At 43.9% G+C, this 15,076-nt stretch overlaps 1 protein-coding gene across 1 annotated transcript in view; it reads left to right on the top strand.

The window, feature by feature from the left end:
• Positions 1-718: 718 nt before the first annotated feature.
• LOC117341264 (sodium-dependent proline transporter-like) overlaps positions 719-15,076 on the top strand; it is a 32,444-nt gene continuing 18,086 nt past the window's right edge. The window contains exon 1 of the mRNA XM_033903114.1: positions 719-829. Coding sequence (XP_033759005.1) covers positions 821-829 — 9 coding nt within the window. The 5' untranslated portion in view covers positions 719-820. The remainder of the gene's footprint in view (positions 830-15,076) is intronic.

Here is a 15,076-nt window from a genome sequence, read left to right on the forward strand (position 1 = left end):
GGTTCAATTCCTTGATCGCTCTTAAAAACGTATTGAATCATCTGCCCTATTACACATATTTCCCCCGAGTTCCCCGTTTTCTCCCACTTCAATCTCCTCGTTGGCCTCAATCCGACTGTTTTGAAATTGTTGTAAAATCAAATGCTGGTTTGTTTTCTTTGCTTTTTTAAAGAAATATTTTATATTTGCAGACGTAGAGTTATAAGTAATCATATATATTCCCTTAGATAAAGCTACTGATGAGGCTTCCCGTCTCTCTATTCACCATCTAAACATAAAAAATGTCTACAACCAGAGATTCCTAACCAAAATCCAACGTCAGATATAAATCTATCAGGTCTACTGGTCCAGAACCGAAAATAATTATCTATCAAAGAAAGAAATCTTGACAGTATGTTGTTTTGTTTAAAAATTATGTATGAATAGAAAACCATGTGTATATACTTACTAGGTATGAACATGTGTAGGTACGCGTACACATTGTTAACGAAAGGCGAAAGCATGCTTCATTGTATGGTACGTTAAATGAACCAGTACATAATGTATAAATGCCGAAATAACTCTAGAGCCCACACATATGGCCTCACCATATTCTACAATGCCTATTCAAGATATTTTTAGATCAGAATGGGGTCATTTACAAAAAAAATTGTATTTTCATACCTAGCTACCCTGTCTTATTACACAATGTCATTGCTTAAAGTCAGTCAAACGTGACCAGAGGGTATTTCAAGTCTTATCAAGACTGGCTAGACACAGTGACATAGGATTACCAGCGTCCGCGGGAGACAACAGCCCAACGTTACCGTAAACCAACACTATGTCACAGGTAGGTTATTTTGGATTACTAATTATCATTGTAATTAATTATGTTTCTAAAACATATATTATTGATAGCACACGAAAATAATTACGTTGGAATGGTTGGTACAGGATGACACCCTTTCAATATGTTTATCAATACCTGTCTTCTTATCTTGTTTCGCTTTGTTACTGTAACCGTTGTCTGTACAGTAAATATCTTGTTGTTTGGGATCTTCTGATGTTTGGGATCGCCTGAGATAGTAAACATTATAACAAAATCCCATTTAGAAGGCAGAGGAGAACGATTTAAGTCTTATCCGCCCGACGACGTTTACCCCCTGGGTGTCTTTGTAAACCTTTCTGACACCAGCTTCACTGGACGGATATTGACATTATGCCAATCTGATAATTTTTGAAGTTATACCAACCCCCTGCCTTTGCTAATGGTTGAAACATGCTAATATTTATCCCTAAACATTGTGACTAGCTGGCCATTTCCCTTTAAACCTTTTTTTTTTTTCCATATGATTTATATATCTGTTTGATTTTTAGAAACTTTGCGTGTTATGGTAAAATTAAAAGTTTAAATATCGTATATACTTCGACAGTGAGGACATTGTTTATTTCCCATGGATATATTTTGCACGATAGCAGTGTAAGCATACATTTGAATAAATTACCGGTCCGTAGTCGCATCAATACTGTAGATGTTTTGGACTCTTTATAATTTATTCTTCGACATACAGATAAGCTGTTCTTTGATACTGCTACGTTAGCTTCCAGTACACCCGCTCAGCTGCAGATTTAAATACCAGAAGAATATCGCTCTATATTGTATTCCTTTATCTTATACTATACGTACTGGTAGCTACATTTGTGTAGCTGGCGTACTTGGGGAAAAACGTATGTGGAAAGCTGCATCCTTAGCCATAACGAAATACAACTCTAACATTGCTTAGTTACATATTTTTTTGTTTGTTTCACATTAATGCAGTAAATCTTAAATAGTGTCATGTTTATAAATTAGAGAATGCAACATAGGATATTTAGAGAGTTTGGTTATGTATTGTTATTACTAACGACGCCTACACCGCTGACGGGACATGATATATACCTGCACGCTTCAGTTAATGAAAAATACCTTTATACACATCATTATTATCCCCATACTATATATCTACAAATAAATAACAATCAGAGGTGATATTGATTTGTCCAAATATATGAATTTCTAATGGTCTTGTTATAATGCTTTTTTTTGTCATGAAAACGGCCCGTTTTCCGAGCTTTCACGTCCTATATATATAGATGCATATTGTTTCCATGCACAAACTTTATACATGTTGTAACAATACGCCCTCAAAGTTGGTAGTTCCCAGCTCAAGGTCACTATTGCTGTCTCAGATAAATGTATCTGTCTTTCTAGAAACATGTCTGTGATAGGACATTACACGATATAAGCAATTCTATATTGTCCTCTGTCCTTAAATCATAATAACTGTGGAAAGCACGTTAAACAATAAAACCACTACTATATTGTCTTTTGTTATGCAATTATCCTAGCTGTTGAAAGGACGTTGGAAAACCAATCCTATATTGTCCTCTGTCCTTAATGATCCCAGCTGTCGATAACACGTTTCACAAAACAACCCATCCTATATTGTCCTCTGTCCTTAATGGTCCCAGCTGTCGATAACACGTTTCACAAAACAACCCATCCTATATTGTCCTCTGTCCTTAAATGGTCCCAGCTGTCGATAAGACGTTACACAAAACAACCCATCCTATATTGTCCTCTGTCCTTAAATGGTCCCAGCTGTCGATAAGACGTTACGCAAAACAATCCATCCTATATTTTCCCTTGTCCTTAAATGGTCCCAGCTGTCGATAAGATGTTACACAAAACAACCCATCCTATATTGTCCTCTGTCCTTAAATGGTCCCAGCTGTCGATAACACGTTAAACTTTATAAACCGTCTTATATTGTTCACTGTCCTAAAATGACCCTAGCTGTTGATAGGACGTTAAACAATATAAAACAAAACCATCTTACATTTTCAAATAATAACAATGTACGTTTTACATCCTCCTCTAGGTCTAGTTCTACCACAGACTGACCACCTTCAAAAAACAAAAAGATATTATCACCCGATAACCGCACTACTGGGTAATGAAAAATGGGCATTCTCCGGTAACACTGATAAATATCGTGACAGCTTTATTATATATGTTAACCACTGCCCCCTTCCTACTGAATAGAAGAAATCTCGTGTTTTATCTAAATCTATTGAAACGTTTTAAAATATTTTTCTGGTTAAAGATTATTTTACAATTTACTCCCTTTTTTCTCTACACAAATAATGGGAAGGTTTATTTTCAAATGTATCTATAACATGTATTTGTCAAAGGGATATTGATGAATATCATATATTTGTGAATTTAGCACATAATGATATCTCTATTTATATATCTATACATTCATCATTTAATTTGACAATGTATCACTCAGACATTTGAATGTTTTCGTTTATACTAATAGATTCATACATCCATTGGATAGAATATGTGTATATATATCCCGTTTTGTGACTTGTTTTATGGCATTAAGTAAAATAAGTAAAATAGTATAACTCCTCATCAAAATCTTTAGCTTCTCTAGTTTTCGGACTGGATGGCAATGATAACCCAATATTTATATAAAACAAAATGACGCTTCAGTTTTGCAGCATGTACCTGCATGAGTACAATTTTTTTCCCTTAGCTTTTACGAGCTTTGTGATAAACGATTACATTATTCTTGGGAATGATAGTATTAAGAAGATTAAGGCGTTAGATATAAGTGCATGGATCGAGTCATGTGTGATATTGCCATATTGTTTACATAATTATGTTTTGCCATGGAGCATGTTTTAGTATTATCGCTAGCAGATTATTTTCGGTCACGATTCAAACGAATAACACAAAAGCAAATCTCCATTTGCAGAGGTGTTCACATTAGGCGCCTCTCTTTCCATACAGTAGGTACGGAATAGCGTTCGCCTTTCTCATTGCTCGATCGTTGGGATAACGCTTCCCACGTAAACTTATCACCTCACAAATGCCCTAACAACAGCCCTCTGGGAGCGATCACCAGTTAAGCATGAAAACTCTATTTAAAGTATCATGTTCTGGAAGCCATTGTTGAACGTTGTGGCTTCAGATGGGGCAGATACGTTTTAATCGACAGGACCAAGTATATGTATTACGGACAGCGTGAATTTTATATGTCTGTATATCTATAAAGTGTATAATTTAGAAATGAGGGGAAATGGAGTAAATTCTATGAACAAGATGCTGTCACCAAGTCAAATTTTAAGAAATACTATGATCACTCAAAAACTGTATCGAAAATGTGTTTCGTGCTGTATGTTGGATTTGACTTGAAAGTTATTATCATTTTTTACGAACTGTTTCAATATACATAATACTTTTGTTTGGAAGCACTTAAAAACAAAATATCATACAATTGTAATTGCAATATTTTTTATCCGATAATGCCTTGTTGGTTTTTTTGTTTTTGTTTTTGTTTTTTTGTTGTTGTTTTTAAAATTCAAATGTGAATTACGATATTGTGAAAATAACTTTTAACCATAAAGCCGACGATCATAATTATTTTATATTTTGATAATGAGTTATGCCCCCTTAAATGCTTTCATTTGTAAATTCCTGAAATGATCGAATGGCTAATTAACCTCTTTCTTAAACGTTATATACAGCAAAAGATGAATTTGGTTCAAAAAGTAACCATACATGTAGATGAACATTGATGAACTCAAATCGAAATATTACATCATTAGAACTGGCATTATACGGACTCGCTGCTTTTGCTACGAAACTGGTATCCCTTCTAAACATTCTTACAACGAGTACGTAATCTTAAGTCTTCTTTTCATAACTGAAACCTCTAATTTGGAAAATTTACTGCAGATGTCTTATATAATATGATCGCCGTATATGGATCAATACCATACTCGACTACAGGGCTGTAGCACTTCAATGAAACCACTTTTGAAAGCCCGATCTGTCGATCTGCGTATATCCATACCATTTTTTGTACCACGACTTTGTAAAATTAGGACAAAATCTCGGTGTCCGATCTACGAAATTGTATATGGTTTAACATACATACAGTAGACTTCCGTTGGAGATATACGTGTATTGAATATCTGTTTAACATTGTAGTTTTTTTTTTTTTTAAATTCAAAGTGTCTTTTCTGTAAATGTATGCATGCATAAGATAGCATTTGTTGAGGCCTGAACAATAAGACAAGCCGGCGAGGCGGCTTTTTAGCATTAGTCATTGTGACACAATCTGTATTTTGTACTATGGCCTATAATCGTTTTATTGACATCATGCAAGAAATATGCTCTGAAAAAATGTTGTGCTCTGGTTTAAAATCATTTTATTTATGTCATACAAAAATAACATAAATAAAACAAATAATTAGCCAATCATATAAATGTACATATGTTATTTGTTTACGTCCCTATCACAGTTCGGTCATATCGAATACTATTAACCATCCGATTGGGCAAAAGATGGACGGTTTATAGTGCAATCTCATTGAAATATCTAGACGTGGTAGCATGAAACTCCACCGGTCTATTTATAGTTTTCAAGGTCGGCGTATACGCCCATATACTAGTCAATGAACGCAGCTTAAAGTCGTATGTATATAATTCCAGTCGAGCGGATATACTTTGTAGTCCCGTCAGCCAGCTGGCACGCTATTTGTCAGTGTACACGGATTTTGTTTATTGTTGAGTGGCTTGCCTCTGTGTGATATGTAATCCTAGACAGTTTTAATGTAGGGCTTTGTCCTTGGTAATCAACAGTGCCACGTTAATGCGAATGGCTCATGCGACCGGTGCTTCAACCAACACTCCTTAAAATATTACATTTTCTCCTAAATAACAAGGGGTGGTCGGGTGGCACAGTGGCTTGTCTTTCGTCTAGGCGGTCGGGGTTCGATTCCCCGATCGGACGTGAAAAGGTATGGAGTCATCTGCCCGACCACGTGGGTTTTCCCCGGGTACTCCGCGCGCTTCCATCCGGGCTAGCAAGCGTTATTGATATAAGTTTATATAACTTGTCTCGCAATTGTAAAATAAAGTTTACATTTTTAAATTATAAGGCAGGCCATGGTAACAAAAATGTAGGGTGTCGTTCAGCTTTCTATTATACTTAAGTAATCAGTAAGCAAGAAAGAAACACCCATGTCCCAATGCCTCTATATTCTTAAGAAAACAATTGAATAAGAACGGACACCTACTTGCAAGTTAATATTGTTGATAAATATTAAACCTCATTAATTGCTTTAACGTGTTTGAACTATCTGTAAGATTTGTGTGTGGGTGGTCGATCAGATGCTGAAACATAAAGATGGGGTGTCTGGGTTTGTTAGAAAATTCTCTAAACTTACTGGTGATGCTACCTCATGTGGGAGTTCCCTCATGTGTCTGAGAAATGATTTATAATGATATATTCCTTCTGTCGTATGACGGTGCTTTGTGATAACTATAAGTTGGATCTTTGTCGAGAAGGTAGAACCTAGTCCGATAGCACATGATCTTTCTCTGAAACTATTCTGCAAATCCCTATTCTTGTTGATCAGTGAACATAATCCTAACTTCTTGAGGAACCATAGTCTAACAATTCGGTCGTTGTATATTATTATATTCCTCATCGACCTTTTGGTTTTTTGGCAAAAAGTCGTCATGAATAGAATTACAATTCGTTCATTTCATCCCGTTGGTAAGGACGTGTTTTGATTTATTTGTAGCACTTTCCGACGATATTTAACAATTTAACAACTTCAGTCACACATATAAAGCGAAAGCAATCCAGCTTTTAGTTTCTAAAGCGGTTTGAACTAACATTCCTAAAATAACCTATGTACTGTATCAGTAGCATTCATTTCCTTACTTTATAACAAACTTATGCTGCGATGTTTCTTCAGTGTTGTTGGTACGAATAACAACGCCGAACATAACAGCTTGGTAAACAATAACACTGAGTCGTGGGGTACTCTGAAGGTGAAATGGTGAAATTTAAGGTCAAATAATTTGTTGTTTTGTAGTGTTTCGTCTCGGTCTCAACTTTATTTATTCATCCACGTATAAATATAGGTCTACGTTACCCAGAAATTTACTCCTTGTATGGCTGTTTGATATCTAATGATCTCACGACTATTTTTAAGGCTATAAAAGTCGATGACATCACCCACGATATCAGAGGTGTCCCCTGTAGTTCATACCTCTCCTGTTGTCCGACTCGAGGTATATCACAAACCTAAACATCACTCGTCTGTGATATATCTATCTGGGTATACAGTACTATAACCACAATATACAGTAAAACTTTATTATCTCGAACTCAGATATCGAAGTTTGAGATAACAACAGTTTAATGTATATTGTGCGATTTGCTTAATTCGAGGTTCCGATGGTAAAAATTCTATGCAAGATATACTTTGTCACCTCAAATATTCGAGATATCTCGAAGTTTTTCATGTGCCCCATTGGCTTCGAGATAATGAGGTTCAACTGTATGTTTATGCTGGCCTACCTGAGTTTAACCACTCCCGGACGAATGCTTCTTTCCTAGGTTGATTTCTTAACCTGCATTGTACCAAACTAGTACCGATAACCCCATATTTGTTAAGGAATGTTCCTAATTTCCAATGCTTGACTTCGCTAGTCTGATTTGTTTTCCACATTAGATGTGTGTTATAACGTCATGGTTGATGTACTTTCCTTATATACTGGTCTAGGTACCGAGTTACATTTCCGTTTTTTTTACCTTGTTCGGGCAAAAGGTTTATATCCTTCACCTTGACCTAGAATTAGGAAATGACCGAATAGCATTGAGTTTCGTGGGTTGAATTACTTATATTAAACCAAGGACACCATGCAGAGATTTAACTAAAGTACATACATGCTTACTTCAGTAACCAATTTGAAAAGGCTATACTCTCGAACATAATAGAGAGATATATAGTTTCCACCTGTACATACAGGTAATGGTATTTTACCAGGTAAACATGGGACAAGTCACGTGTATGAAGAGTAAAAATATGATTCTGATACATCAATCCATTTCTAACTACCTGTTGATAAAGTTAATCGCATTTTGCTAATACTACTATTGAAGCACTGATTCATTATACGTTCTATCAAAGTACGCAGAGCTCCAATCAACATAACAAAGACACTTTGGTTTGATAGAGTTCTTATATATTTAGTAATATTGCCTGCACAAACTCTTAAAAACAAATAATATGTTTTGATAAAACAACAATAACATAATGTATCTGTCTGTTCTTTGAGTTTTCATGTAGAGATGCTCCAACAGTTTACATATGTTTGTCGTCTGTATGGATGTTACCCAATACATTCTTAATTTTGTATCGTCCTCAGGGAAATGACTTGTAAATTGATCTTTTAGACGTTGTATTTATGATCATTCATGAAATAAATAAATAAATACATAAATAGACAAATAAAAAGGTCGAATTTGGTATACTCTGTGTTGTCCTTTTAGAGAAACTGAAATTACTCTAAGCAAGGTAAGAGACTAGTGAAGGAATTTGATTTCAACATTTTTATACGTAAATAATCATTCATCATTTTTGTCATCTTTTTCTTTCATCTTCTTTGTTAAAGCCATATTGTACCTATGTTGTAACACGTCTTACGTTAGAATGAGTCAACTCAAAAAAACTACCGAGGACAAACGGATGAAATAAACATCGCGATGAACTCATATGCACGACAGAGCACGCATACAGGGTTATTGTTTAATATTTAAATTAGAATATTTTGTCTGGGACAAATATTGTCAACGACATATATCAAAACACCATCTCAGCGGTATACAAATGCAATGACCTGTATCATTTGCCTACAGAAAGGTAGCACGCCTTTGAAGAGAGTTCACTAACATGAAGACATATTATCGTTATCACTATAACACAGAGGAACCTGGCACGGCCCCAGCTAACCTCTATTTATCCATTTACTTCTTAAAGAGTATCACAGCAAAGTTGTACTTTGTTCTTACTGCAAAAGCCCAAATACTACAACGTACATAACCTTAATAAGAAAACACACACCACAAATAACTCACCACGGTGATACAGGTTTATCCTTAAGAAAAACATGCTAAACTGTACTGTTTTTAAAATTGATGTCAACTTCATGAATGATTTATCAGGAAACAATTACAAAAAATATTTCTCAACTTCTGACAAATCTAACTATCACTTTTCCTGAGCAGACAGGATTACTCCAATCGAACAGTTTTGCGGAAACCTACGTGCCAATAGAAACTTTTAATCACACGTGAAACCCGACCGTTGTGTGAAAAGCTGACGTGCTGTCTATTGCTCCAACCGGCCGACCTTTCTTTCCCTTCACCACCCGGCCACCTTTCTTCCCCTTCACCACCCGGCCACCTTTCTTTCCCTTCACCACCCGGCTACCTTTCGTTCCCTTCACCACTCGGCCACCTTTCTTTCCCTTCACCACCCGGCTACCTTTCTTTCCCTTCACCACCCGGCTACCTTTCTTTCCCTTCACCACCCGGCCACCTTTCTTTCCCTTCACCACCCGGCCACCTTTCTTCCCCTTCACCACCCGGCTACCCTTTCTTCCCTTCACCACCCGGCCACCTTTCTGTCCCTTCACCACCCGGCTACCTTTCTTCCCCTTCACCACCCGGCCACCCTTTCTTTCCCTTCACCACCCGGCCACCTTTCTTTCCCTTCACCACCCGGCCACCTTTCGTTCCCTTCACCACTCGGCCACCTTTCTTTCCCTTCACCACCCGGCCACCTTTCTGTCCCTTCACCACCCGGCCACCTTTCTTTCCCTTCACCACCCGGCCACCTTTTCTGTCCCTTCACCACCCGGCCACCTTTTCTGTCCCTTCACCACCCGGCCACCTTTTCTTTCCCTTCACCACCCGGTCACCTTTCTTCCCCTTCACCACCCGGTCACCTTTCTTCCCCTTCACCACCCGGCCACCTTTCTTCCCCTTCACCACCCGGTCACCTTTCTTTCCCTTCACCACCCGGTCACCTTTCTTTCCCTTCACCACCCGGCCACCCTTTCTTTCCCTTCACCACCCGGCCACCCTTTCTTTCCCTTCACCACCCGGCCACCTTTCTTTCCCTTCACCACCCGGTCACCTTTCTTTCCCTTCACCACCCGGCCACCCTTTCTTTCCCTTCACCACCCGGTCACCTTTCTTTCCCTTCACCACCCGGCCACCCTTTCTTTCCCTTCACCACCCGGCCACCTTTCTTTCCCTTCACCACCCGGCCACCCTTTCTGTCCCTTGACCACCCGGCTACCTTTCTTTCCCTTCACCACCCGGCTACCTTTTCTTCCCCTTCACCACCCGGCTACCTTTCTTCCCTTCACCACCCGGCTACCTTTCTTTCCCTTCACCACCCGGCTACCTTTTCTTTCCCTTCACCACCCGGCCACCCTTTCTTTCCCTTCACCACCCGGCCACCTTTCTTCCCCTTCACCACCCGGCTACCTTTCTTCCCCTTCACCACCCGGCCACCTTTCTGTCCCTTCACCACCCGGCTACCTTTCTTCCCCTTCACCACCCGGCCACCTTTCTGTCCCTTCACCACCCGGCTACCTTTCTTCCCCTTCACCACCCGGCCACCTTTCTGTCCCTTCACCACCCGGCCACCTTTCTTTCCCTTCACCACCCGGCCACCTTTTCTGTCCCTTCACCACCCCGGCCACCCTTTCTTTCCCTTCACCACCCGGTCACCTTTCTTTCCCTTCACCACCCGGCCACCCTTTCTTTCCCTTCACCACCCGGCCACCTTTCTTTCCCTTCACCACCCGGTCACCTTTCTGTCCCTTCACCACCCGGCCACCTTTTCTGTCCCTTCACCACCCCGGCCACCCTTTCTTTCCCTTCACCACCCGGCCACCCTTTCTGTCCCTTCACCACCCGGCCACCTTTTCTGTCCCTTCACCACCCGGCCACCTTTTCTTTCCCTTCACCACCCGGCCACCCTTTCTTTCCCTTCACCACCCGGCCACCTTTTCTTTCCCTTCACCACCCGGCTACCCTTTCTTTCCCTTCACCACCCGGTCACCTTTCTGTCCCTTCACCACCCGGCCACCCTTCTTTCCCTTCACCACCCGGTCACCCTTTCTTTCCCTTCACCACCCGGCCACCCTTTCTTTCCCTTCACCACCCGGTCACCTTTCTGTCCCTTCACCACCCGGCCACCTTTTCTTTCCCTTCACCACCCGGCCACCCTTTCTTTCCCTTCACCACCCGGTCACCCTTTCTGTCCCTTCACCACCCGGCCACCTTTTCTTTCCCTTCACCACCCGGCCACCTTTTCTTTCCCTTCACCACCCGGCCACCCTTTCTGTCCCTTCACCACCCGGCCACCTTTTCTGTCCCTTCACCACCCGGCCACCTTTTCTTTCCCTTCACCACCCGGCCACCCTTTCTTTCCCTTCACCACCCGGCCACCCTTTCTGTCCCTTCACCACCCGGTCACCTTTCTGTCCCTTCACCACCCGGCCACCTTTTCTGTCCCTTCACCACCCGGCCACCTTTTCTTTCCCTTCACCACCCGGCCACCTTTCTTTCCCTTCACCACCCGGTCACCTTTCTTTCCCTTCACCACCCGGCCACCCTTTCTTTCCCTTCACCACCCGGCCACCTTTCTTTCCCTTCACCACCCGGCCACCCTTTCTTCCCCTTGACCACCCGGCTACCTTTCTTTCCCTTCACCACCCGGCTACCTTTTCTTCCCCTTCACCACCCGGCTACCTTTCTTCCCCTTCACCACCCCGGCTACCTTTCTTTCCCTTCACCACCCGGCTACCTTTTCTTTCCCTTCACCACCCGGCCACCCTTTCTTTCCCTTCACCACCCGGCCACCTTTCTTTCCCTTCACCACCCGGCCACCTTTCTGTCCCTTCACCACTCGGCCACCCTTTCTGTCCCTTCACCACCCGGCCACCTTTCTTTCCCTTCACCACCCCGGCTACCCTTTCTTTCCCTTCACCACCCGGCCACCTTTCTGTCCCTTCACCACTCGGCCACTTTTCTTTCCCTTCACCACCCGGCTACCCTTTCTTTCCCTTCACCACCCGGTCACCTTTCTTTCCCTTCACCACTCGGTCACCTTTCTTTCCCTTCACCACCCGGCCACCTTTCTTTCCCTTCACCACCCGGCTACCTTTCTTTCCCTTCACCACTCAGCCACCTTTCTTTCCCTTCACCACCCGGCCACCTTTCTGTCCCTTCACCACCCGGCTACCTTTCTTTCCCTTCACAACCCGGTCACCTTTCTTCCCCTTCACCACCCGGCTACCTTTCTTTCCCTTCACCACCCGGCCACCTTTCTTTCCCTTCACCACCCGGCTACCTTTCTTTCCCTTCACCACCCGGCTACCTTTCTTTCCCTTCACCACCCGGCTACCTTTCTTTCCCTTCACCACTCGGCTACCCTTTCTTTCCCTTCACCACCCGGCTACCTTTCTTTCCCTTCACCACTCGGCTACCTTTCTTTCCCTTCACCACCCGGCCACCTTTCTTTCCCTTCACCACTCGGCTACCTTTCTTTCCCTTCACCACCCGGCTACCTTTCTTTCCCTTCACCACCCGGCTACCTTTCTTTCCCTTCACCACCCGGCTACCTTTCTTTCCCTTCACCACTCGGCTACCCTTTCTTTCCCTTCACCACCCGGCTACCCTTTCTTTCCCTTCACCAACCCGGCCACCCTTTCTTTCCCTTCACCACCCGGCCACCTTTTCTTCCCCTTCACAACCCGGCTACCTTTCTTTCCTTTCACCACCCGGCCACCTTTCTTTCCCTTCACCACCCGGCTACCTTTCTTTCCCTTCACCACCCGGCCACCTTTCTTCCCCTTCACCACCCGGTCACCTTTCTTTCCCTTCACCACTCGGTCACCTTTCTTTCCCTTCACCACCCGGCCACCTTTCTTTCCCTTCACCACCCGGCTACCTTTCTGTCCCTTCACCACCCGGCCACCTTTCTGTCCCTTCACCACCCGGCTACCTTTCTTTCCCTTCACAACCCGGTCACCTTTCTTCCCCTTCACCACCCGGCTACCTTTCTTTCCCTTCACCACCCGGTCACCTTTCTTTCCCTTCACCACTCGGTCACCTTTCTTTCCCTTCACCACTCAGCCACCTTTCTTTCCCTTCACCACCCGGCCACCTTTCTGTCCCTTCACCACCCGGCTACCTTTCTTTCCCTTCACAACCCGGTCACCTTTCTTCCCCTTCACCACCCGGCTACCTTTCTTTCCCTTCACCACCCGGCCACCTTTCTTTCCCTTCACCACCCGGCTACCTTTCTTTCCCTTCACCACCCGGCTACCTTTCTTTCCCTTCACCACTCGGCTACCCTTTCTTTCCCTTCACCACCCGGCTACCCTTTCTTTCCCTTCACCAACCCGGCCACCCTTTCTTTCCCTTCACCAACCCGGCTACCTTTCTTTCCCTTCACCAACCCGGCTACCCTGTCTTTCCCTTCACCAACCCGGCCACCCTTTCTTTCCCTTCACCAACTCGGCTACCCTTTCTTTCCCTTCACCACCCGGTCACCCTTTCTTTCCCTTCACTACCCGGCCACCTTTCTTCCCCTTCACCACCCGGTCACCTTTCTTTCCCTTCACTACCCGGCCACTTTTCTTTCCTTTCACCACCCGGCCACCTTTCTTTCCCTTCACCACCCGGCCACCCTTTCTTTCCCTTCACCACCCGGTCACCTGTCTGTCCCTTCACCACCCGGCCACGCTTTCTTTCCCTTCACCACCCGGCCACCTTTCTTTCCCTTCACCACCCGGCCACCCTTTCTTTCCCTTCACCACCCGGTCACCTGTCTGTCCCTTCACCACCCGGCCACCCTTTCTTTCCCTTCACCACCCGGCCACCTTTCTTTCCCTTCACCACCCGGCCACCCTTTCTTTCCCTTCACCACTCGGCCACCCTTTCTTTCCCTTCACCACCCGGTCACCCTTTCTTTCCCTTCACCACTCGGCCACCTTCTTCCCCTTCACCACCCGGTCACCCTTTCTTTCCCTTCACCACTCGGCTACCTTTCTTTCCCTTCACCACCCGGCTACCTTTCTTTCCCTTCCCTTCACAACCCGGTCACCTTTCTTCCCCTTCACCACCCGGCTACCTTTCTTTCCCTTCACCACCCGGCCACCTTTCTTTCCCTTCACCACCCGGCTACCTTTCTTTCCCTTCACCACCCGGCTACCTTTCTTTCCCTTCACCACTCGGCTACCCTTTCTTTCCCTTCACCACCCGGCTACCCTTTCTTTCCCTTCACCAACCCGGCCACCCTTTCTTTCCCTTCACCAACCCGGCTACCTTTCTTTCCCTTCACCAACCCGGCTACCCTGTCTTCCCTTCACCAACCCGGCCACCCTTTCTTTCCCTTCACCAACTCGGCTACCCTTTCTTTCCCTTCACCACCCGGTCACCCTTTCTTTTCCCTTCACTACCCGGCCACCTTTCTTCCCCTTCACCACCCGGTCACCTTTCTTTCCCTTCACTACCCGGCCACTTTCTTTCCTTTCACCACCCGGCCACCTTTCTTTCCCTTCACCACCCGGCCACCCTTTCTTTCCCTTCACCACCCGGTCACCTGTCTGTCCCTTCACCACCCGGCCACGCTTTCTTTCCCTTCACCACCCGGCCACCTTTCTTTCCCTTCACCACCCGGCCACCCTTTCTTTCCCTTCACCACTCGGCCACCTTTCTTTCCCTTCACCCACCCGGCCACCCTTTCTTTCCCTTCACCACCCGGCCACCTTTCTTTCCCTTCACCACCCGGCCACCCTTTCTTTCCCTTCACCACTCGGCCACCCTTTCTTTCCCTTCACCACCCGGTCACCCTTTCTTTCCCTTCACCACTCGGCCACCTTTCTTCCCCTTCACCACCCGGTCACCCTTTCTTTCCCTTCACCACTCGGCTACCTTTCTTTCCCTTCACCACCCGGCCACCTTTCTTCCCCTTCACAACCCGGTCACCTTTCTTTCCCTTCACCACCCGGCCACCAGTATAGTATCAATAGATAATTCTTGATTTTAGCCAAGTTATATACATGTAATAGGAGAAATTCTGATATACGGCTGTATCTTATAGTGCTTGCCTCCCTCCCATCGGTATTTAATGTCAATGTTATCTGGATTATCATCCC

Source organism: Pecten maximus, chromosome 13 (genome assembly GCF_902652985.1).
Source record: "Pecten maximus chromosome 13, xPecMax1.1, whole genome shotgun sequence".
NCBI classification, from domain to species: domain Eukaryota; kingdom Metazoa; phylum Mollusca; class Bivalvia; order Pectinida; family Pectinidae; genus Pecten; species Pecten maximus.